This window comes from Haematobia irritans, chromosome 4 (genome assembly GCF_050003625.1).
Source record: "Haematobia irritans isolate KBUSLIRL chromosome 4, ASM5000362v1, whole genome shotgun sequence".
In the NCBI taxonomy this organism is placed as follows: Eukaryota; Metazoa; Arthropoda; class Insecta; order Diptera; family Muscidae; genus Haematobia; species Haematobia irritans.
This window is the reverse complement of record NC_134400.1, coordinates 166,368,493-166,392,653: the sequence shown is the minus strand read 5'-3', so window position 1 is coordinate 166,392,653 and position 24,161 is coordinate 166,368,493. Positions and strand designations below refer to the sequence as shown.

General features: G+C 32.8%; 3 protein-coding genes across 4 annotated transcripts in view; 2 read left to right on the top strand and 1 right to left on the bottom strand.

Moving 5' to 3' along the window:
- The first annotated feature begins 3,983 nt into the window (after positions 1 to 3,983).
- Positions 3,984 to 6,182, top strand: LOC142236662 (farnesol dehydrogenase). The gene is made up of 3 exons (XM_075307899.1): positions 3,984 to 4,633; positions 5,006 to 5,146; positions 5,994 to 6,182. Exons 1-3 carry the CDS (start codon positions 4,055 to 4,057, stop codon positions 6,033 to 6,035), a joined length of 762 nt encoding a protein of 253 aa, XP_075164014.1. The 5' UTR covers positions 3,984 to 4,054; the 3' UTR covers positions 6,036 to 6,182.
- Positions 6,183 to 7,969: 1,787 nt separating this feature from the next.
- On the bottom strand, positions 7,970 to 10,676 carry Mcm7 (minichromosome maintenance 7). Its single transcript, XM_075307898.1, has 5 exons — positions 10,493 to 10,676; positions 10,070 to 10,439; positions 9,511 to 10,012; positions 8,397 to 9,454; positions 7,970 to 8,336 (listed from the first exon to the last, which is right to left on the bottom strand). Exons 1-5 carry the CDS (start codon positions 10,521 to 10,523, stop codon positions 8,135 to 8,137), a joined length of 2,163 nt encoding a protein of 720 aa, XP_075164013.1. The 5' UTR covers positions 10,524 to 10,676; the 3' UTR covers positions 7,970 to 8,134.
- Positions 10,677 to 13,095: 2,419 nt separating this feature from the next.
- Positions 13,096 to 24,161, top strand: part of LOC142232841 (uncharacterized) — a 98,382-nt gene continuing 87,316 nt past the window's right edge. For both annotated transcript variants that reach the window (XM_075303532.1, XM_075303531.1), the window contains exon 1: positions 13,096 to 13,864. The gene's annotated coding sequence lies outside the window, so the exon portion shown is untranslated. The remainder of the gene's footprint in view (positions 13,865 to 24,161) is intronic.

Genomic DNA, 24,161 nt, shown 5'->3' with positions numbered 1-24,161 from the left:
CTAGTCATAAGTAAATATTTTCTAGCGAAAAAAAAACATTTCGGCAAATTACTTTTATATTTCTCAGACATGGAATGATCTGTCTAGGACCATCATACTGACAATCGATTTTCTTGCTGTACAAATCTTTTGTATATAATACTTAATTTTTATTAAAAGATTGTGTGCTAGTATAGGCTTAATAGATAGTTTTAAGTCAATTTTTCCTGAATTGTACTAAATTCTATCAACATGTCCTATAGGGCGTTGGTTGATTAAATAAATGAATAAATAAATAAATAAATACCCTGCCAACATTTTTTGAATTTGACGGCGCTTCTGAGAATGCCCACCACGTCGAAAACAGTCATATACGATATCCAAAACTTCTCGCAAAAGCGCCGCCACTATTGAGACGTTGTACCACGCCAAGTTACTACAAAAAAGTATCGCCTGAGTGCAATTATTAGGTGCCTTTTTAATAAATTTAGAACGACGCCAATAAGAGCCTCTTCAAACTATCAGAAAAAGTGCATTTAAAGATAGTTGTAAAAGAATCATTGTGGTCAAGTAAAACACGATTTTTTGGATGTCTATTAATTTGATTAAACATTTATAAATTCTTACAAATAGAACATTTATACGACACATCACATTTAATATAATTTTTTGCATTAATATAAGAGTGATGATGAGTTACAAGTAGAAAGTTACATGTTGCAGCGTCTATCAGCCAGTGTTTTTATTCTCGATGGAGGCAACGTGCCTTCATAATTTTAAGCGAAATAAATATGTTTTCAACACTTTATTATCGTTATTATTTAAATAAATTATAATAAGCTAGTTGCGCTTGGTGTTTCAATATAAAATGGCTCTTGTAACAATAGTGATAGCAAAACACTTTCATGTACATTTCATACTTTTTGATACGCTTCCCCCATCACAGTTGGCGATTGTTGTAGTGTCACTTACGAGTCTGTGGTAGCGATGAGGATCAATCACGAAATTAATTGATCCAATTAATTTTTTAATTAAAATTTCTTCAATCACAGAAATGATAGTATCAATTAAAAAATTAATTGAATGTCAATTCAAAAAAATAATTGATACAATTAGAAAATTAATTGATACTATTAATTTTTGTGACTTATTTTTGTTTCAATTAAAAAATTTGTTGAATCAATTAAATTTTTAATTGAATATTTTTAAAACTCAATTAAGACTTTAATTGGTAAAATTCCGCGAAATTTTTTTCTGTGTAGTCCTTAGTTCAAGCCAAAGTAAAATACGTTCTATTGTAATTGAGGTTTAAAAATGTGCGACAATTGTTACTATTTCAGCAAACAATAACTTCTTTCTATTTTTCAGAAGAACAAATTAAAATAAAAACAAAACAATGACGACGGACTTGACAGTAGGTTAGGTAATGTGACAGCCCTTTAGACTAAAGGTGGGTATTAAGTTCGAGTTTAGCCGCTAAAATCGTCACGATTACTCTTCTTTGATAATCCATTTTAAAGGCCGGTATGCACCTCTAGCGAAATTTTCGGTAGCAAAAATTTATTTAAGTCTACAACAAAAAAACAGGGCTGTGTACACAAATTTTAAACCAGCTAATCGCTTTTAAAAATTGTTAATATATGTTCCAAATATTCCTCAAATAAATTGTTTATTATTTACCTTTTAAGACCTTTTAAAACACAATGATTGTAATAAATTAAATGTTTGCTGCCAAAATATGCTTTTGACAACCCTGTTATTTTCATTAGAGGTGCGTACCAGCTTACGAAATTGAACGCTACCGAAAATTTCGTTAGCATAAATAGCAATGCATTTCTTATGGGAATGAAATTTTTCGCTAGAGGTGCATACCGGCCTTAAGGAATAAAAACTTTGTGAAAATTATCTTTGGGCTATTCCCCATCAAGTTATAATAAAATTTGCAACAAATAGGTATGATTTTATGGCTTTTATTTACTGATTTAGTTCTCACTTTTGCGATTTTAGCGGCTAAACTCGAACTTAATACCTTTAAAAGATATAGATCTATTACACTATTGTTAAATTTATACAACTGTATAGCTGATGGCCTTAGCAGCCAATGCTACTTTTCCCTTTTCTTTTTTATCATACATTTACTGTATGATTAAAATAAACAATAAATAAATAAATAATACCTTTAAGGTGGGTTTTAAGTTCGAGTTTAGCCGCTAAAATCGTCATTTTTTCACGATTACTTTTCTTTAATAATCCATTTTAATGAATACAAACTTTGTGAAAATTTGCTTTGGGATATTCCCCATCAAGTTATAATGAAATCTGCAACAAATGTGTATAATTTTATGGTTTTTTTACTGATTTAGTTTTCACTTTAGCGGCTAAACTCGAACTTAGTACTCACCTTAAGGCTCACTTAGTCTATTCAGTCCATTGTGACACCACAGTAGTGAACTTCTCTCTTATAACCGAGTACTAGCAGATTCCATGGTAGCACAATGGCAATGGCTCTCTTCCAAATCCGAATGGCATTTCACGTTAAAGGTGGGTATTAAGTTCGAGTTTAGCCGCTAAAATCGCTAAAGTGAAAACTAAATCAGTAAAAAACGGCGTATAATTATACATATTTGTTGCAAATTTTATTATAACTTGATGGGGAATACACCAAAGCAAATTTTCACAAAGTTTGTATTCCTTAAGTTGGATTAATTAAGAAAAGCGATTTTAGCGGCTAAACTCGAACTTAATACCCACCTTATAGGTGAGTATTAAGTTCGAGTTTAGCCGCTAATTTTCACTAAAGTGAAAACTAAATGAGTAAAAAATGTCATAAAATTATACATATTCGTCGCAAATTTCATTATAACTTGATGGGGTATTAAGTTCGAGTTTAGCCGCTAAAGCTGAGTACTATGTTCCGTTTTCAAGCTGAAAACTAGCCAGTTTTCACGGTTACTTACAAGACTTGATAAAAATATAATCGTCTTCATATATATTTTTCTACTTTTAATTTATGGCGATTTCGATTGGGAAAAAAGGTGCAACATTCTCGAAATTGATTGCCAAATATAAAGGACACTGTCATAGAATTTGGATCCTGTATCCCTCCCAATATTATGAATTCACTATAACTTTGGAATAACACTATTATTTGAGCGAAAATACAATGAGGGAAAAAGTAGTGTAACACCAGGGCAACATATTTTTTGCAAAACGAAAACGACCTTAGTGTTTTGGTGAAAAAACCGAACATAGCACTCACCTTAAAATCGTATTTTTTTCACGGTTACTTTTCTTTAATAATCCATTTTAAGGAATACAAACTTTGTGAAAATTTGCTTTGGGATACTCCCCATCAAGTTATAATGAAACCTGCAACAAATATGTATAATTTTATGACTTTTTTTTACTGATTTACTTTTCACTTTAGTGAAAAAATGCGGCTAAACTCGAACTTAATACCCACATTTACAGTGAAAGCACTTAGAGTAGCTTTGAAACGCTCAGAAATATCATCGACATTATTGGGGATAAACCACAGCTGATATTTTTTTGGTGTTCGGCCAAAACTGGTATTGAACCCATGACCCTTTGCATGCAAAGCGGACATACTAACCATTGCACTACTGCACTTCCGGAATTGGCGGTTGATGTCATATATTTCCAACCGGACTGTCAAAATTCTTCTTTCAGAAGGCCACTACTATATTCGGGGTTTACATTGAAAACCTCTATATTTTTTCGTCAACTTTTTATTTACTTGTAATTTATAAAATCAATTTAAGTTACTAAAATAATTTAGAAAAAAAAAATGAAAATGTGTTTCCATTACGTAAGTCTAACTACAATACAAGAAATGCCAATGTGAGCTTGGGTGAATTTGGAAAATTTGAATAGCGTACATACGATTCAGCCCTTCCGAATTGTCGGCCCTATTCACTTGTTAGTGTTAGTTTTTACACACATTAAATTACTATTTGCTACATCCCTAATTTATGCACAGAATACTTGTACGGTTTCATTGGATTCGTATAAGTTTGTTCTACAGGAAAATTGATTATTATCGGTTTATTTCATCATGGAACGTTGGACGAATAAGGTAGCAGTAGTGAGCGGTGCAAGTGGTGGAATTGGAGCAGCTTGTTGTAAGGCTTTAGCTTGTGCTGGCATGATTGTAGTTGGACTTGCAAGAAGGAAGGAACGTATTGCAAAAATTAAGGATGACCTGCCTATAGAACTTCAAAAAAATCTCCATCCAGTGTATTGCGATGTTACAAAGGAAGATGACGTGAACAAGGCATTTGACTGGACTGAAAAGGAATTTGGCGGTTGTGATGTGCTTGTTAATAATGCTGGAATTATTGCAACAGCCCTTCTATCCGATCGAAATAATACAAAACCGATACGTGACACAATTGATACGAATTTATTAGGAACTGTATTCTGTACTAGAGAAGCTTTTCATTCAATGTCAACACAAAAAAATGGTAATGGACACATAATTATCGTGAACAGTGTGGCAGGACTGCAAGTACCAAACTTAGGACCGGATTTGCCATCTTTAAATATTTACCCAGCAACAAAATTTGCTTTAAGGGCTATGAATGAAATTTATCGTCAGGAATTCCAAAGACGTAAAACTCAAGTTCGAATGACGGTATGTCTCATAAATTGCGGACGGAGAATGAAGTCGACCTATTTTGCGTTAAAAAAAAATCATTCAAATGGACAGAGTTTCGACCACACAATATTTTAGAATATGGTGTGGATGAACATGGGTGGTCCGATTAGTACTTCGAGAGATAAAAACAAAGATGCGAGTGCGATCTGGCTGAATTTATGACAGTAGCTGTTTACGAGAATATTCTCTTGGACTATGCAGTGAGTCTAAGTACTATTTGGACAACTCGAGTAATTAAAATGAATAATTATAGGAAAATAGCAAATAAAATAGGTGACTTCATACTCTAATTGAAATCAATGTTCTTGATGCCTTTTATATACATATATATTGGAATTTCGAATCTAGACCATTAGTCCCGGTGTAGTCAATACGGATATTCTACCAACTGAAATTCAAACCGTGGTCAAACAATTTATGCCCATGCTAAAACCTGAAGAAGTGGCTGACGCTGTCTTATGGACTTTAGAAACACCGCCAAATGTACAGGTAATCAATCACCCTTATTCCAGATATTATTGTCTATATTTTTGCACAGCAAAAACGACTAGCAATATTATTTCAATGAAATTTTTAATGAAATTGAAAATATATAAAAATAAAAATTATTTGTTTCAATTAAGTTGTTAATAAAAAAAGCGGTCACGTAAATAGATTGTATAAAATAAAATAGTAATTTCAAATTTTTGGCAAAAATTAATTGAAAATTATATGGTTATATATTCAGCAATAATGCATACGAAAACAGTTGTAAAAACTTATTAGGAAATAGGAGAAATATTCTATAAATATTTCGTATTTTATTTCGCAAAAAGAATTTAACAAAAAGTAGACAAATTTTCGGTTTTTAAAAACATTGCAATTTTCAACAAAATATTTGCTCTTATACGATATTTTTCAGTTGTAGCTACTAACAAAATTTTTTATATACATATACATTTGGAATAAAAAAATCGGGAAGCATGGATGATGGAATTTGTATAATAAGATATTCTTTGGTTTAAAACTACTGGCAAGACGAGATCAATAATAGCTTGGTACTAAATTAATCGAAATAAAAAAAAAATACGTTTGCTACATTTCAAATTTTAAATGGCATGTCATCAGCCAACTAATATTCATTATTATATTAAGCTGGGTACATTTAGGTTTCAAGTCACCATTATTGTGTATATACATCGTTCACACGCTACAAGGGAATTGCTCGAGCAACAAGATATCTCTTTTTGAAAGATTCAAAGATGTTATAATTTTATTTTGATTTCAAACAATTATTTTTGATTACCAAACTTAGTATCTAACATTAGTAAAAGTTTTTTTTCTTATTTTATTCCAGGTTCACAATATCACTATTAAACCTATGGGCGAAAAGTTTTAATGTAAAAAGTATGAAAACTAAAATTATTGGAAGCATGTAATTGTAGTTGCATTTGCTAAAAATTTTATTGCAATCGAGAGCTTGGTGTAATAGACATCCATAATCAATATACAGAATAAAAAATTAACGAAAAAATTTTCCAATTAATTCTTAATTGAGTTTTAAAAAATATTCAATTAAAAATTTAATTGATTTAGCATTTTTTTTTAATTGAAATAAAAACCATTCCCGTCAATTACGAATAAATGTAGCCGATTTGTAAAATTGAAAAGAAAAGAATTAACATTTTAAATATATGGGATGGGGTCATTTAAACTTTCCTTTTCACTCAGGGGGCTAATCACGGCATTCGATATCGAATTCATAATCGTATCGAAAAAATTGTCGATAGGATTAAAAGTTTGGATCACGCCATTCGATCGAAATTTGATGCAATTTCTAGCATTGCCAACAGCAAAAAACGAAGCAGAACAAAATGAATTGACAAAATTAAGTTAGCGGCACAAAATAGAATGTAGAAAAACACATGTTTTTGAAGATTTCAAAGTAAAAAGTAAATTTTATTGTATTTTATATTATGGACCCATATCTCTATTTACATTCCTCCGAATACCTTCCTAATTGGAGGATGAGATGAATATAAAATAATTCGGCGACAGATAAGGAATAAAAGTGCACATTGTTATTGGTGTAAGTGTACATGGGTTTGAAATGGTGTGCACTGTTAGAAAGTCACCTTTTTGCAAGCTCAATGGACGATTTCGGCTGACAAAGGATGTATTCAAATGGAAAATAATTTTTGGTGGCATATCAACGTCAATTCTATCGCTTTACAATTGTCTGCCGTCTTGACATTTTTTGCCAGTGGAAGCCTTCATCATTCACTATTCTTACAAGGTGGTCCAGAAGCGTTATGTTTGTCACGGAATGGTACGGTAATTAGTTGATCACAACCTCTTGGATATCGATCTAGCATGTGCACTTTATGTATGGCTCTTTGCCAAGCGAGGATGCTCGCTCCTGAACTCGACTATGACCAATTTTTGTTTAACTTTTATTGGAGTTGCATTAGTCCTAAATATTCAAAATATGTTCATTATATGTAAATTTACTACAATTCGAACTAAAACTAATATATTTACTATTCCTATATGGCGAAAACAATGTAAAAACTAGTGAAAAATGTTTTACGATTGCAATTTACCAATCGAAAATATTGTCGATCAAAAAAACTCGATATCGACTCCCGTGATCCGAAAAATTTAGATTTCGATAAAAAAATTCTCGATATCGAATGCCGTGATTAGATGTCTGTGAAAAGATTTAATGATTTTTTAATGTATTTTAGAATTTCCGCGAAAAATGGGATGTTGATTTTTCGCGCCCTTTAAATTTTAACTCGGGAACAATTTAACATTTTTGAAAAAATCAGCTTTGTTAGCATTGTTCAACCCAAATACTTAAATTTATTACCTGATCTTGTTCCTTATTCTTAACGGACGATTAGGCTTCGAGATGAAATGATGTTCATCCATTCATATGCATCCATTGTCACATATCTCAAACCACTGCTCCTAATCATCAACTTGTCTTTGGTGATGAGTGAATTTGCGCTGCACTTACTTTGCATAGCCTTCGCACGACCATATATTATATATTAGGGGTACATGATATTTCTTCCAAATCATTGATTTCTTCACAATAACAAATATGGATAACTACCAGTCGTATGTGTTTACATCTTGCACTATATATAGGTGTCAGATAGGAAACGTTCAATTGTTCTGGAAATTTGCCGGATGCAATGTTAAAAATAAAAATTGCATGGCTTTAATCAATATTTTACCGGACTGAAGCAATACATTTTACGCGAACGAATTTTGATTCAGTTTCACTGTGCATTGGCCTTTGTTTCTCATTGATACTAAATAGTATTTCAATATATATATATTTTTTTTTTATTTAAAAATATGAACTTGAAATGAAATACGGTCAGATATGAAGGTGAAAACAATCACTTAAACTTAGATAAACTTTAGTTGGTATAAAAAATATTGGATTGAATGCAACAACCCCACCGGCAATGACAAAGAACTTAATTACATAAAAGTTATTTTCGTACGAGCCATATTAACTTGCCAAACATTGAGCTCCTCATAATCTTCAATACATTTATCAACTTGATCTGGCTTAAAGCCCTTTGTCGTGCATCGATCCATGACATCGGCAATTTTAACTGTTGTGCTATTGCCAGCCAACTCGCGAACAACAGCAAAGATCTTGTCGGATGTGTTTGGAACGCTAGATTAAAGAAAAAACTAAGAAATTTGCATACTTGGCTAAAATAAAGCAAATACTTACTGTCCCTTTTGATGTTCATGGATTTGGTTAAGGGAATCTTTGGACATCTCTAAAAGGCGCAATGCTTCTGCCACATCATCCTTTTCAACTTTATCGGACAAACGTAGACGGGCCAAGGCGGTTGACAAACGTAAGATTCCCAAGAGATTACGAGCCGATGTGAAGGTCATGTCCTTTTGAGTCCTTGCCTCACGTCTCAGTTCAACGTATGCACCAACAATGTAGTCGGTTAGTTCATCTGGTATTGTTGGGTTCTTACGTTTACACAGATTTATATAGCGTCGCATTAGATGCATGTCGAGAGCCTTGACACGAGTTGGTGGTTGCTTTGAATGGCTGTGTACATATGTAATATGCTTGGCTAAACGCAAGTCATTGTCACGATCTGGTTTATCCTGTATCAACCATAAAAGATCAAAACGGGAAAGTAGTGCAGCTGGAAGTTGTATATTTTGCTCTACGGTACGTCTGGGATTATAGCGACCGAATGCAGGATTTGCTGCTGCCAAAATTGAAACTCTCGCATTAAGGGTAGTCATAATACCAGCTTTGGCAATGGAAATAGTTTGCTGTTCCATGACTTCATGTATAGCGGTACGATCTGCTTCTGCCATTTTATCGAATTCATCAATACAACAAACACCCTGATCAGCCAAAACCAAAGCTCCACCTTCTAAAGTCATTTCGCCAGTTAATGGATCTTTCATTACGGCTGCAGTCAAACCCACTCCCGACGAACCTCTACCAGTAGTGTATTGTGACCGTAATGCCAAGCGGCTAATATAACCTAATAATTGAGATTTCGCAACACCAGGGTCTCCCATTAGGCAGATATTAATATTGCCTCTAATCTTCATTCCATCTGGTCTTTTGTCTACGCCGCCCACCAAAAGTAACAATAAAGCTTTCTTGACATCTAAATGTCCGTAGATTTCAGGAGCCAAACTTGTGGCCAAGCGTTCGTAGAAATCGTCTTGAGCCAATTCATTTAATTCTTCTGGAGTTAATTCAGAATCCTTGTCGGAAATTTCATCATTTTTATTGATGCAAATGATACGCTAAAGAGAAAACTTATAAATTTGCATATCCAATGGGCAACTTTACTATTACTTACATAGGCTTGCAAGAAAGTCTCCGACAGTAGACCTTGTATGATTTGTTGGAAACCAGTGCGCATTAGTGGAAGGAAAGTACCCGATATTAGGACATGGTCACCCGGTTGCGCCATTCGCGTTACCTCACCACGACACATAATTGTCATAGTACGAGGTATATGTCCTACTGGTACTTGATCGCTGTGCTCCTGTATTTTTATTTCCTGGAATTTCACGAACTTCGAACCGCGAGTTTGCAGATATAGACGACCACCGGCTTTGTTGACTCTGCAATCATCGGAGGGACAGTCACTTATTGGAGTGAAGGACAATGAATTAACGGGCTGATACGTTTCGGCACCACATCGATCGCAAGTGTAGGTGGCTACGACCATCATTGGTTTAACTTCCGTGCACCGTGTAACAATACCTCGCACTGTGACCAACTTTCCAATATGTTCCGCCTTAATTTCACGTATGGAATGAGCTTTAACATTAGATTGAGGTTTAAATCCGACTTCACTGCAAAATAAAAAGTTATTGAATAAGACTAATGTTTCGCAATTTCCATCTACTTACAATCTCTTCATTAGTTCTGCCGGGAAGTGATTGCGTTGATCATGCTGCTCCATTTGATTACGAGTACGGGTTTCCATTAGCAAACGATGTTCAATATAAACATCCAAAGCATCTTTAGCATGGACTTCCCGCTCCTTGTAGCTGGGCAACATTTCAGCAATAACATCGCTGAACATCGACGCGTAGCGCCTACTATTGCTAACTACAGCTTCGGCTAAACCTTCATTGAATTCTGCCAAATGATCCAGATCAATTGTTAAAAGAACTTGCTCCCTATGTGCGATTTTTACCAGTTGTTGTGCATAAACGAAATGTTTTTTTCCATCATCATCTTGTTTGCAGAACTCACCGAGAAATGCTTTGATGGCCTCTGAAAAAATAACACAGCGCTATATAGATGCACGCCTTTATTAAGCAGCCTACCTTTGTCCTGTGCATAATCCCTTCTTGCCATTTTATTAGTAATTTATTTATTCTCTTGTCTGGAGTGTTATTCAATTCAATATGTGTGTTCTTCACCGTCTGCGTGCTCTTACCAAAATATTTTCTTCAACTGCAGAATCCTTTGAAATGCAAGCACCTAAACAACGCACCAACCACACATCTGTCTATTGGCGGGAAAATTATGAACTCAGGGTTGTATCATGGAGACAATAAATAATAGTTGAGTTCCTTAAAGGTCGGTATTAAAGGTACTAAGTTCACTTTTCGAGTTGTTACTTTATTAAAGCAGATAAATTAACTCAATTGATTTGATGCGCAGTTTCTTGTTCCTCTAAATTTCGGCAAGACATTATGGGAATGTGTTTGTTTTCATTTATAATTTTGATTATTTCAGGAATAGTAATCGCGAAAATAAGGTGATTTTCAACGCAAAAACCGAACATAGTACTCACCAAAAAATATCCTTTTTACTAGTTTTCGAGTGTTTTTGATGATGTATTGATCATTAAAAAGTATCCGTAAACAAGAAAATAGGAATTTTTGGAGGACAAGCTTATTGTATTTGTCGTCGCGGAAAAATTGTTTCGCCTACCGCCTATCGCTATGGTTATATTTACACGTAAGGGCGGTATGCACCTCTAGCGAAATTTTCGGTAGCAAAAATTTATTTAAGTCTACAACAAAAAACAGGGCTGTGTACACAAATGTTAAAAAGCTAATCGCTTTTTAAAATTGTTAATATATGTTCCAAATATTCCTCAAATAAATCGTTTATTATTTACAGACATTTTAAAACTTTTACGCACACAATGATTGTAATAAATTAAATGTTTGCTGTCAAAATATGCTTTTGACAACCCTGTTATTTTTATTAGAGGTGCGTACCAGCTTACGAAATTGAACGCTACCGAAAATTTCGTTAGCATAAATCATAGATAATAGAAATACATAGATGTCCCATGGGTGTCAAACTAAGTTTGACAGTTCCGAAGATTAAGAATAAACGAAGAAAATCAAGAGAATTGAGAGATTTTTGGTACTCTTTTTAACACAACAGGGTGTTCTGTAATAAAAAACTCCTCATAAAAAATTAATTGTGAATGGACAACGAATACAAAAGAATCTCTCTTAACGAAAAAAACAAAACGAAATGTCAGAAAATTATTTTTTGGAACTGGCACATTTTTTTTAAAGAGAAGAGTGGGACATCTATGTATTTTTATTATCTATGACGGCGGTTTTCCGAGGAGTTTTGGATATCGTCTACGACTGTTTTCGACGTAGTGGTGATTCTCAGAAGCGCCCCCAAATTCAAAGAATTTTGGCAGGGAAGCCGTTCTAAGAATTTCGTCGGGCGAAACTGCCTTAAGTGGTCTCAAATTAAAGGGAATTTTATATAGATTGAAAATATCGCAAATTTTTCTACTCCGGCTAGTGTATTTCATTTAAATTAGCAAACAATGTTCAATTTTGCAAGCTGTTTATGTGCTATTCTTTCATTCCATCGATTTTCCTGGCAGGGTTGACAAGAAATACAGAATCCCACTACAGATTTTTGTTTTTTATATACGACAGCTCATACAAACGATTACCCAACGTTTGCACAACGTAAGCCTGTCGTAAGATTCAGAAAAAACAGAAATTTACGTGTCGTTGTCGTCATAGATAATAAAAATACATAGATGTCCCACTCTTCTCTTTAAAAAAAATGTGTCAGTTCCAAAAAATAATTTTCTGACATTTCGTTTTGTTTTTTTCGTTAAGAGAGATTCTTTTGTATTCGTTGTCCATTCACAATTAATTTTTTATGAGGAGTTTTTTATTACAGAACACCCTGTTGTGTTAAAAAGAGTACCAAAAATCTCTCAATTCTCTTGATTTTCTTCGTTTATTCCATAGATAATAAAAATACATAGATGTCCCACTCTTCTCTTTAAAAAAAATGTGTCAGTTCCAAAAAATAATTTTCTGACATTTCGTTTTGTTTTTTTCGTTAAGAGAGATTCTTTTGTATTCGTTGTCCATTCACAATTAATTTTTTATGAGGATTTTTTATTACAGAACACCCTGTTGTGTTAAAAAGAGTACCAAAAATCTCTCAATTCTCTTGATTTTCTTCGTTTATTCTTAATCTTCGGAACTGTCAAACTTAGTTTGACACCCATGGGACATCTATGTATTTCTATTATCTATGGTTTATTCTTAATCTTCGGAACTGTCAAACTTAGTTTGACACCCATGGGACATCTATGTATTTCTATTATCTATGACCGCCGTCACCATTGAGAATTTGTACCACGCCGAAGTATCGCATGAGTACAATTATTATTGCAATATTTAGAACGAAATGCAATATTTAGAAATGCATAAATATTTAGAAATGCAAAAAAGTATCGCATGAGTACAATTATTATTGCAATATTTAGAACGAAATGCAATATTTAGAAATGCATAACCAGGCCTTAAGGCCTTAAATCGGTTATTTTGAATTTTTTATCTCTGTGCCACCCTGTAGTTATGTAGAGTTATCGTAATTTACCGACTCCGCTATCTTCACGCAGGTAGTTGATTATCAAAATACTTAGAAAAGTTAAACCTACGAGTTATCGCAGTGGCCTCGCGGACGCTGTTCAAAGTTGCAAATTGGGGCTGTGGGGTTTCGCTCATCGTCTTTTCATTTAAATTCCGAATAAAAGAATTTGTTTTTGCAAAAGCGGTGGTGACTTGCAAAATCTAAAATCGATCGGCTCTTAATATCGAATATGTAGTTTTAAGTGTGCACAAATACAGTTTGCCGAGAAAAGAGCATCATTTATCCATCTATCATCGCATCCACAGCTTGCGAAGTTATAACCAGTCCACACCCCCTATTGTGTTTATCGTTTATCGGCTCTGTGTCGGGTTTTGCATTTCGAATGTGCGTCCTTTTTGATGCGGGTGTTTGGGTGTCAACATAAAAACATATGCTGCTTGTATCTTCTATATATATGTTTCCAGCATCTACACCCAACCGATAGTAAATTATATGAGTTTATAAAGTGAAATTCCAAAGAGGCCGGTAATAAGAAAAAGGTGTAAGGTGGTGGTGTTCAATAAGAAAAACAAAAAGAAGAACGAAATATCGATTGCTAATATCAATGGCAAAAAATGAAATTCCAAGTGAAAACAGTGGAATAAAAAAATCTCAAAGTACTGAAGTGATTCTGTGCAATATCGACTGTGGAATGTCTAAACTGAGTGATGGACACTAACTCTACCATGTGATTATTATCGTGCTCAATCCTTTATCATTCTTGCTTCAATTTTGTCCTTATAATTTGCTGGATTCACGAGTTGTTTTATGTGTTCAGGGTAAGTTAAAGGGCTACTACCCCACCACTGAGTACTCTCTACTTTGACATCTTTTATTTTTTACTCTTTTATATTTTTCGTTGTCATATTTATCGTCCTCGCACCTGGGATGACAAATTCAATACTTTGGTAACCCCTACGAGCTAAAAAGTACTTTTTCTAATAAAATAAAAAAATATTTAGTTTCTCATTCAGTCTCATTTCTTCTGCGAGATCCATTTAAAAAAAGAAATGCTTGCAAATTTTTTGAATTTATGCCACTTTCTTCTTATTTTTATTATCTTCTTATCTCTTTATTTGTGGTTGACTCTTCACCGTAGTGGGTCACCTCGACAGTTTTCTTAGGAGTGGTATTATGAAGCCTAAATTGTCAAGGAAGTAATTTTAAACAGCCTAAATGTCAAGAAATTGTAACCGTAACTGGTTCCCACAATAATTTGAAAATAGCCCAATACTTCAATATATCATTTTACTCAATCAATAGTAATAGATGAAAGCACAGTGGTCTCGAATTTAGCAATAATTGTATGGGGTTTTGACAGGAAGAGTCACGATAGATTTTAGGTTTTAAAAATTCCTGCACAATTTAGTTTTTGAGTAGTTTAGTTTTGAGTTCGAAAAATTCATTAGAAATGTGAATGTAATAGCTCAAATAGAAGAAAAAGACTTATTGAAATTTAAAACTATTTTGGTGCTGATAGTCATGGTGTTTGTTAAATATGCAGCTACAAGATGGCTTTCCTGTTGCTGATAGATTTTTGGATTACTGATATCCGCTTGTATATATAATTTTAAATTAAATGACCGCGCAACATGCGAAAAAAAGTTACATTTATTTTTTCAAGCCTTGCAAATTCAGAGCTTAAAATGTATCATCTGTTTCGGTCGCATATTTTAAATGTCATAAACATTTAATATTAACATATAATTTTATGCATATTAATGGACAAATATACCTAATGAATTGCTACACAGGAAAAAAAATCTCCCGAAAATTTTTCCAATTAAAGTCTTAATTGAGTTTTAAAAACTATTCAATTAAAAATTTTATTGATTCAACAAATTGTTTAATTGAAACAATTACAATTGAAAGAATCACAAAAATTAAAAGTATCAATTAATTTTTTAATTGATACTGTAATTTCTGTGATTGAAGGCATTTCAAGTAAAAAGTTAATTGGATCAATTAATTTCGTGATTGAATCAGAAAAAAATGTGTGTAATAACTATTTGTGTTACTACTAGTGCTACGTATTAATGTCACATTAATGTTACATTAATTATAAAACATGTTATGAAATAAATTACACTTTTGTTTTAAAATTTTACTATTTTGTGTTCATTTTATTAGTTTTTAAAAATTCCACTTTTCATCCCTCTCACTCTCACTATTGCAATGGCTGTACATTCATCTCGGTAGGTACACACAAAAAAAAATTGATTCAATCATGAAATTAAGTGATCCAATTTTTTTTAATTAAAATGTCTTCAATCACATCAATGATAGAATCAATTAAAAATTAATGGATCCAATTAAAAAATTAATTTGTACTATTAATTTTTGTGATTTATATTTGTTTAAAAAATTTGTTGAATCAATTAATTTTTTAATTGAATATTTCTTAAAATTCAACTAAATTTTAGTTGAAAAAATTTTCGTGAAATTTTTTTCTCTGTATGTGATGTGCATTGTATTTGTGCTTTTTGTTTTGTGCCAGTACACCCTTTTTATACCCTGCGCCACACTGTGGAACAGGAACACATTTTTGTAATCAAAGTCTAGGTCGCAGTTTTAGTCCAATCGACTTCAAATTTGGCACAAGTATGTGTTTTGGCTCAGAATAGAACCTTATTGATTTTGGAAGAAATCGGTTCAGATTTAGATATAGCTCCCATATATATATTTCGCCCGATATGGACTTATATGGCTCCAGAAGCCAGAGTTTTACCCTAGTTTGCTTAAAATTTTGCACAAGAAGAACAATTAGTACTATAGTAAAGTGTGCCAAATTTTATTGAAATCGGTTTAGATTTACATATAGCTCCCATATATACCTTTCGCCCGATATAGACTAATACGGGCGAAGTGAAAAAAATAACTAACGCTAAATGAACCAAAAATATGAAATTTCAAATTAAATAATTTTTCTATTTTCTTTTTCTTTCTTTATTTATTTGCTTTCCCATGCACAAGTCCACTTGAGTCTCATATTTCAGCATGAGAAGTTTAAAATCATAATGTACAATTAAATAAATATAAAATAATTACAATATTAGGTTTCATGAAAAAAAAAATTTTTAAATTTAAAAAATTAATCAAAATAGATCTATAAGCAAATAACCTTAATATTTTATATTGAACTACTGATTACAGACTGAAAAAAAAACACTATTAAAATTTAAGTTTGACAATTGTAAAAAGAGGAGAAAAATAACAACAATTAAAATAAGATTTATAAAATTTATAATTACAGATAATGGATAAAGAATATTAAAATTGAAAATATGAAAAAGAAAAACAAAAACAAAAAATTGAACGAAAATTTTATAACAAATAAAAGAAAGTTATAAATAAAAGTACATATTGCATAAAAATAAGGGTACATATTGCATGAAAACGAAAACAAATTTTAAGAATTAAAACTAGCTAGCAAACAGTTTAGAGTAAAATAAAACAAATGATAAAGAATCTTGTTTAATTATTACTCAAAAACGAGATAACATTTTTCTTAAAGACATCTGCATTACTTATACATTGGATATTATAAGTGAGTTTTTTTCTCCATTTCATTTTTTTTTTAATTGTTATTAACCCAAAAACGTGTCATTTAAACACCCATTTATAAAAATTTTCCTAGACCTACTTAAATGAATGGTTGTGAAAATATTTAACTTTAATTTGAAATTGAAATTTTGCACAGGGAGTAGAATTAGCATTGTAGCTATGCGTGCCAAATTTGGTTGAAATCGGTTCAGATTTAGATATAGCTCCCATATATATGTTTTTCTGATTTCGACAAAAATGGTCAAAATACCAACATATTCCTTGTAAAATCGCCACTGCTTAGTGGAAAAGTTGTAAAAATGACTCTAATTTTCCTAAACATCTAATACATATATATCGAGCGATAAATCATAAATAAACTTTTGCGAAGTTTCCTTAAAATTGCTTCAGATTTAAACGTTTCCCATATGTTTTTACTAACATTGTGTTCCACCCTAGTGCATTAGCCGACTTAAATTTTGAGTCTATAGATTTTGTACAAAGTGGTGCAGGGTATAATATAGTCGGCTCGCCCGACTTTAGACTTCGGCCAGGTATTGCACATCAGCATCATTAATGTCGTTTGCGAATGATTTTATACAGGTGATGTGACAGTGTTATCATTTCTTCAATGTTTCATTTGCAATCACAATCAATTCTCCATGTGCTTGTTTGTTATCTTGAAATCAAGGGCATTGGTTATGATACTGGGTTCGTTTTCTTACTGCCCGCTTTGCGACACATACATTGGCCCCTATAAAATTTATGCAGTGAAGCAGTCAACAGAGAATGTTATTAGAAAGTGTAAGCATTGACATCCTACACAGAAAAAATATCACCAAAATATTTCCAAGTTGATTCAAGTTGAAAAATTTTTGATTAATAAATTAATTATATACAATATAATTGTATATGTTAAACAAAACTATTAATGTATAAAATCCGAGCTAAATTATAATTTATATTATCTAATAGCTTTAAATTGCTAAATAAATAAATAAACTTTTTTCAAGATAGAAATATTAAGTTAATTATGTCAATGATTGAAATTTTTAAAATTTTTAATTAAAAAATTAATTGATACAATTAACTTTTTAATCAAGCTCGGAAGACTAAGGGCGTTTTCGTTTCGCAAAAAATATGTTGCCTTGGTGTTACACTACATTTTCCCTCATTGCATTTTCGCCCAAGTTATAGTGTCATTCCAAAGTTATTGTTAATTCATAATAATGTGAGGGATGCAGGATCCAAAATCTATGACAGTATCCTTCATATTTACTAATCAATTTCGAGAATGATGCACCTTTTTTCCCAATCGAAATCGCCATAAGTCAGTTAAAAAAGTGATGGACATTTTTTTTTTAATTTTTAATCAACAAATTTATTTCAAACAATCAGTTGTTAGCCAAACTAAAAACACTACGTCAATTCAAGGAGTAATTGAAAATAGTTACCTTTTTTAATTAAAAAAATTAATTGACTTTTGCATCAACATCAATTAAATTTTTAAATGAATCAATTAAAAAATTAATTGAAATTTGCAAAAGAAATCAATTAATTTTTAATCATGTACATTATTTATGCCCAATTAAATTTTCAATTTTCGTGATTGGCGACCTTTCAATTGTGATTGAATCAAAAAAAATTTTATGTTTGTTTAAATTCAATAAATAATAAAAGAAAACATTGTCTGACATTTTTTAAGCTTGATTACACTATGTCTGAAACAAATAGAAATGTCAACTTAGGGGCTATCGTAACACAATTAAAACAATATTTTACGAATATCTATAATATTTGCCCAAAAATCTGAATATTTATCAAATTGAGGCATAAAAGCAAACAAAATGTTTACTGGTTGCATTTAAAGGGTGATACGGTCAAAATTTGGTTAATATAAACTTGACGTATTTCTTTCAATTTTGCATTTAAAAAACCTGAACACCCCTCATTTTGAAGGTGTGTGTGTGTAGAATGTTGCTCCTATTTTGATTTTGGAATTCACTCTTCAGTTGTCAAAATGCCGTCCAAGCAAGAAGAGCAGCGTATCAAAATTTTGCTCGCGCATCGCGAAAATCCGAGCTACTCGCACACAAAGCTGGCAAAATCGCCAAAAGTTGCCAAATCAACCGTTACAAATGTAATTAAAGTGTTTGGAGAACGTTTGTCGACAGCCAGGAAGTCTGGATCGGGGGGAAATCGAAAACCGGAAGCCGCTGAGACGACAAAGAGAGTTGCCGGTAGTTTCAAGCGAAACCCCAAACTCTCTCTCCGAGATGCCGCAAATAAGCTGGGTGTATCGTCTACAACCGTGCATCGAGCCAAAAAACGAGCCGGACTATCGACTTACAAGAAGGTAGTGACTCCAAATCGCGATGATAAACAAAATACGACAGTCAAAGCGCGATCCCGGAGGCTGTACACGACGATGCTGACGCGTGGTAATGGACGACGAAACCTACGTCAAAGCCGACTACAAGCAGCTTCCGGGACAGGAGTTTTATACGGCAAAAGGAAGGGGAAAGGTAGCAGATATTTTCAAGCACATAAAACTGTCAAAGTTCGCAAAGAAATATCTGGTTTGGCAAGCCATCTGTACCTGTGGCTTGAAAAGCAGCATTTTCATAGCTTCCGGGACTGTCAACCAAGAAATTTACGTGAAAGAGTGTTTGAATAAACGTCTGCTGCCTTTCCTGAAGAAACACGGTTGTTCCGTACTGTTTTGGCCGGATTTGGCATCCTGCCATTACGGTAAAGAGGCTATGGAGTGGTACACCGTCAACAACGTGCAGGTGGTTCCCAAGGACAAGAACCCTCCCAACACGCCAGAGCTCCGCCCAATTGAGAAATACTGGGGTATTGTCAAGCGGAACCTAAAGAAGACCAAAAAAACTGCTAAGGACGAGTAGCAGTTCAAGGCAAACTGGCTTTCTGCGGCGAAGAAGGTGGACAAGGTGGCTGTACAAAATCTGATGGCAGGTGTCAAGCGTGAGGCTCGGCAATTCGGATTTGGAAAAGCGAAAGCCTAACTGAATATTTTTCCTGAATTTTATACTAATTGAACTTGAAAAAGTAATTTAATTTGATTTTTTAAATAAACGAGTTCACCGATTTACAGGCGCTTTCCCTTGACCAAATTTTGACCGTATCACCCTTTAGGAGCTTGTAAGTATATTACAGTACAAAAATATACCAAAAAAATACTTGTGGTTCTTAAATATGCTTTGGGGAAAAATGTATAACCTAAAAATTTTATAATTTGTTGTTCGTTAGACACATAATTACAAAAATATAACAGCAGACATCGACTGCTGTTTTTAGCAGACTTTTTTCTATGAGTGTAGCATTATACAAATCTGTTATGTTCACCATGACATCTTTCTATATATGGCTAAATTTGAACTGATTGGGACAAAACTCAGGACACACAGAATAAGAGTCCAACTCTCTGTGCAAAATTTCAAGTAAGTCGGAGACGTATCAATAAATCAGATGTAAGTACTAGCTTAAATCTATTATCAGGTCAACATATTTGTCATAATTTCATTTCGTTTCATCAGAACTATATGCTTGTAATGGCGACAATGACCTTCACTTACAGTATCATTAGAAAACTACTAACCACCGTACATATCAAAAAGTCCTCATACCAATGCTACATTTTAAAATAAGTGTATATAATGGCTAGACTCGTGGCACGCACAACATAGTATACAACATAGTCATATATGCCATCAACAGAAGTCTTGTGTGGGATCCTATTTTTTTTACACAATGAGGCAGGAGTGAATCATTAGATGAGAGTCTATTCGAAAAAAACTCACATATTTCAATCGAATGAATTTGTTGACTGTTTCCAATTCAGAGTTACAAACTAAGTTCAAGGTCAATGTATGGTTTCTTTTCTCGAACATAGGAAGGGGGTGTTCCCAGCTGCATGTATTGTAGACAAGTGTGAAACTCTACAGCGATAGTGGTACCCATCGTTACATTGTCGAGGGAAAAGCAATGAAAATGAGTGGTAGAAAATCGGATCAGAAGAAATGAATTTTATACCTCATTCCAATTACACTTCCAAAAACAACTTTAACTACACAGAAAAAATTATCTCCAAAATATTTCCAATTAAAAAGTTAAGTGAAGTTGAAAATGTCTTCAATTAATAAATTCATTAATACAATTAACTTTTTAATCAAGGTAGAAACATTAAGTTAATTAAGTAAATGATTGAAAATTTTAAAATTTTTAATTAAAAAATTAATTGATACAATTAACTTTTTAATCGAGGTAGAAACATTAAGCTAATTCAGTTAATGATTGAAAATTTTAAAATTTTTAATTAAAAAATTAATTGATACAATTAACTTTTTAATCAAATTCGAAAGACTAAGTCAGTTAAAAAAGTGATGAACATTTTTTTTATTTCATAATTAAAAATGTATTTCAAACAATCATTTGTTATTCCAAATAAAAACTCTAAGCCAGTTCAGAAAGTAATTGAAAATATTTACCTTTTTTAATTAAAAAATTAATTGAGGTTTGGAATCAACATCAATTAAATTTTTAATTGAATCAATTAAAAAATTAATTGAAATTTGCTATTGAAATCAATTATTTTTTTAATCAAGAATTTTTTCTAGGCCCAATTAAAACTGTGATTGATACTATTATTTTCGTGATTGAAGACATTTCAATAAAAATAATTAATTGGTTCAATTAATTTCGTGATTGAAACAGAAAATTTTTTGTGTAGATTTCAACTGTCATTTGCCTTATAAATAACGTATTTAATTCCAATAATCCTTTATTCAATCGTTATATATGTGTACGGTATCAAACGCCTTGTTAGTTGTGCTAAATGGCTTAATGGTGTAGAATTTGCGCAACTACACAGTCTTACACAAGTTTACATACGGTTTAAGAAATTGTATTTTCTTTAATTATTAAAATATAATAAAATATGCATATATATGCTTTAGATTTTGTAAATTAATTTGAAAAACAAAGTATTTGTCCATTTTCAAGAAGATGTTTTTAGTCTGGATTATAAACAACAACAAGAAACATGTTTAGTTATAAGGTAAAAACCTCAAGGGTATGTAAACTTATGTGAGACTGTGTATATTCAACAGCAGAGCGTTAATTTTGCTGCAAAAGATTATCTATACCAAAGAACCAAAATATCTTTATGATAAATTACGTTTTGGGAGATCCAACAGAAGTTTTTTAATAATTCCACAACAACATTAGCTACTAGTATTTGAATGGCACTTCTTCTTCAACGCCGTTCACCTGTGGGACTATTTACCTGAGTCGACACAATTTATTGGCAATACATTGAAGAATACATTATATGGATATTTATCTGCCTAGTACTAACCTATGCTCGCCATTTTCATTCTTATTTATGTCTACATATTTTGTTAAAAAATTCTTTCGTTTTTGATACATATTTGTTATGATTGTAATTGCTTAATGTTCAATCACATACTGAAATTTAAAAGATTTTTTATATCTTGTAGTATGTGAATGAACAATTAAAATAAAATAATCTTTAAATTTTGAAGTGACTTGGACCCAAACTCCCGAGCACAGATCCTATTTAAATTTAATTTTAGCTAGCAACTCGTATTTTATTCATGGTTTTATATACCAAAATCGATTGTATCGTTTTTATCGAGCTATGCATTTTCGTTTTTTACAATCTACGTTTGGTTAGGTGAGGTGCTTGTCTCTATTAAACACACACTGTATCGGCCACAGACGATGCGCGTCTCTCTTATCAATGAGTTATGCCCGAGTCTATTTTTAGCTCAATCAAAGCATGTACCGTATTTTTCCGTATGGATTTTTATACCCACTTTGGAACAGGGTATTATAAGTTAGTGCATATGTTTGCAACATCCAGAAGGAGGCGAGATAGACACATGGTGTCTTTGGCAATAATGCTCAGGGTGGGTCCCTGAGTCGATCTAGCCATGTCCTTCTGTCCGTCCGTCCATCCGTCTGTCCGTGAACACATTTTTGCGATCAAAGTCTAGGTCGCAGTTTAAGTCCAATCGCCTTCAAATTTGGCACAAGTTCCAGTTTTGGGTCAGAATAGAACCGTATTGATTTTGGAAGAAATCGGTTCAGATTTAGATATAGCTCCATATATATCTTTCACCCGATATGGTCTTATATGGACCCAAAAGCCAGAGTTTTACCCTAATTTGCTTGACATTTTGCACCAATAAGTACCATAGTCAGGTGTGCCAAATTTGGTTGAAATCGGTTCAGATTGAAATATAGCTCTCATTAATATCTTTCGCCGGATATGGACTTATATGGCCCAGAAGCCAAAGTTTTTGTCCAATTTGGTTGAAATTAGGAGTACAATTAGTAGTGTAGTCAAGTGTGCTAAATTTTATTGAAATCGGTTCAGATTTAGATATAGCACCCATATATATCTTTCGCCCGATTTTCCGTAATATGACCGCAGAGGTGTAGTCCGATTTATTTGAAATTTTGCACAGGGAGTAGAATTAAAATACTAAATATGCATGTCAAATTTGGTTTAAATCGGTTCAGATTTCTATACAGCTTCCATATATATGTTTTTCCGATTTGAGCAAAAATGGTCAATATACCCACATTTTCCTTATAAAATCGCACTGCTTAGTCGAAAACTTGTAAAAAATACTCAAATTTTCCTTTATTTCTAATACATATCTATCGCCCGATAATTCATAAATACACTTTGCGAAGTTGCCTCAAAATTGGTTCAGATTAAAATGTTTCCCATATTTTTATACCCACCACCATAGAATGGTGACGGGGGTATAATAAGTTTGTTATTCCGTTTGTAACACATCGAAATATCGATTTCCGACTATATAAAGTATATATATTCTTGATCAGGGAGAAATTTTAAGACGATATAGCCATGTCCGTCTGTCCGTCTGGCTGTCTGTCTGGCTGTCTGTCTGTCTGTTGTAATCACGCTACAGTCTTCAATAATAAAGCAATCGTGCTGAAATTTCGCACAAACTCGTCTTTTGTCTGCAGGCAGGTCAAGTTCGAAGATGGGCTATATCGGTCCAAGTTTTGATATAGTCCCCATATAAACCGACCTCCAGATTTGGGGTCTTGGGCTTATAAAAACCTTAGTTTCTATCCAATTTGCCTGAAATTGGAAATCTAGAGGTATTTTATGACCATAAATAGGTGTGCCAAAAATGATGAGCATCGGTCCATGTTTTGGTATAGCCCCCATATAGACCGATCTCCCGATTATATTTCTAGGGCTTCTAGAATCGATAGTTTCTATCCAATTCGCCTGAAATTGGAAATCTACAGGTATTTTAGCAGCATAAAGAGGTGTGCCAAAAATTGTGAGTATCGGTCCATGTTTTGGTATAGCCCCCATATAGACCGATTTCCCGATTTTAGTTCTTGGGCTTCTAGAATCCGTAGTTATTATCCAATTTGGTTGAAATTTAAAATCTAGAGGTATTTTAGGACCACAAAGAGGTGTGCTAAAAATGGTGAGTA

Coding starts and splice junctions, on each gene's coding strand:
- Mcm7 (XM_075307898.1), bottom strand. CDS start 10,523: ATGGCAAGAAGGGATTATGCACAGGACAAAG. Junction 10,013..10,069: donor GCAGAACTAATGAAGAGATT/GTAAGTAGATGG, acceptor TTTATTTTGCAG/TGAAGTCGGATTTAAACCTC. Junction 8,337..8,396: donor CATGAACATCAAAAGGGACA/GTAAGTATTTGC, acceptor TCTTTAATCTAG/CGTTCCAAACACATCCGACA.
- LOC142236662 (XM_075307899.1), top strand. CDS start 4,055: ATGGAACGTTGGACGAATAAGGTAGCAGTAGTGAGCGGTGCAAGTGGT. Junction 4,634..5,005: donor AAACTCAAGTTCGAATGACG/GTATGTCTCATA, acceptor TTTCGAATCTAG/ACCATTAGTCCCGGTGTAGT. Junction 5,147..5,993: donor AAACACCGCCAAATGTACAG/GTAATCAATCAC, acceptor ATTTTATTCCAG/GTTCACAATATCACTATTAA.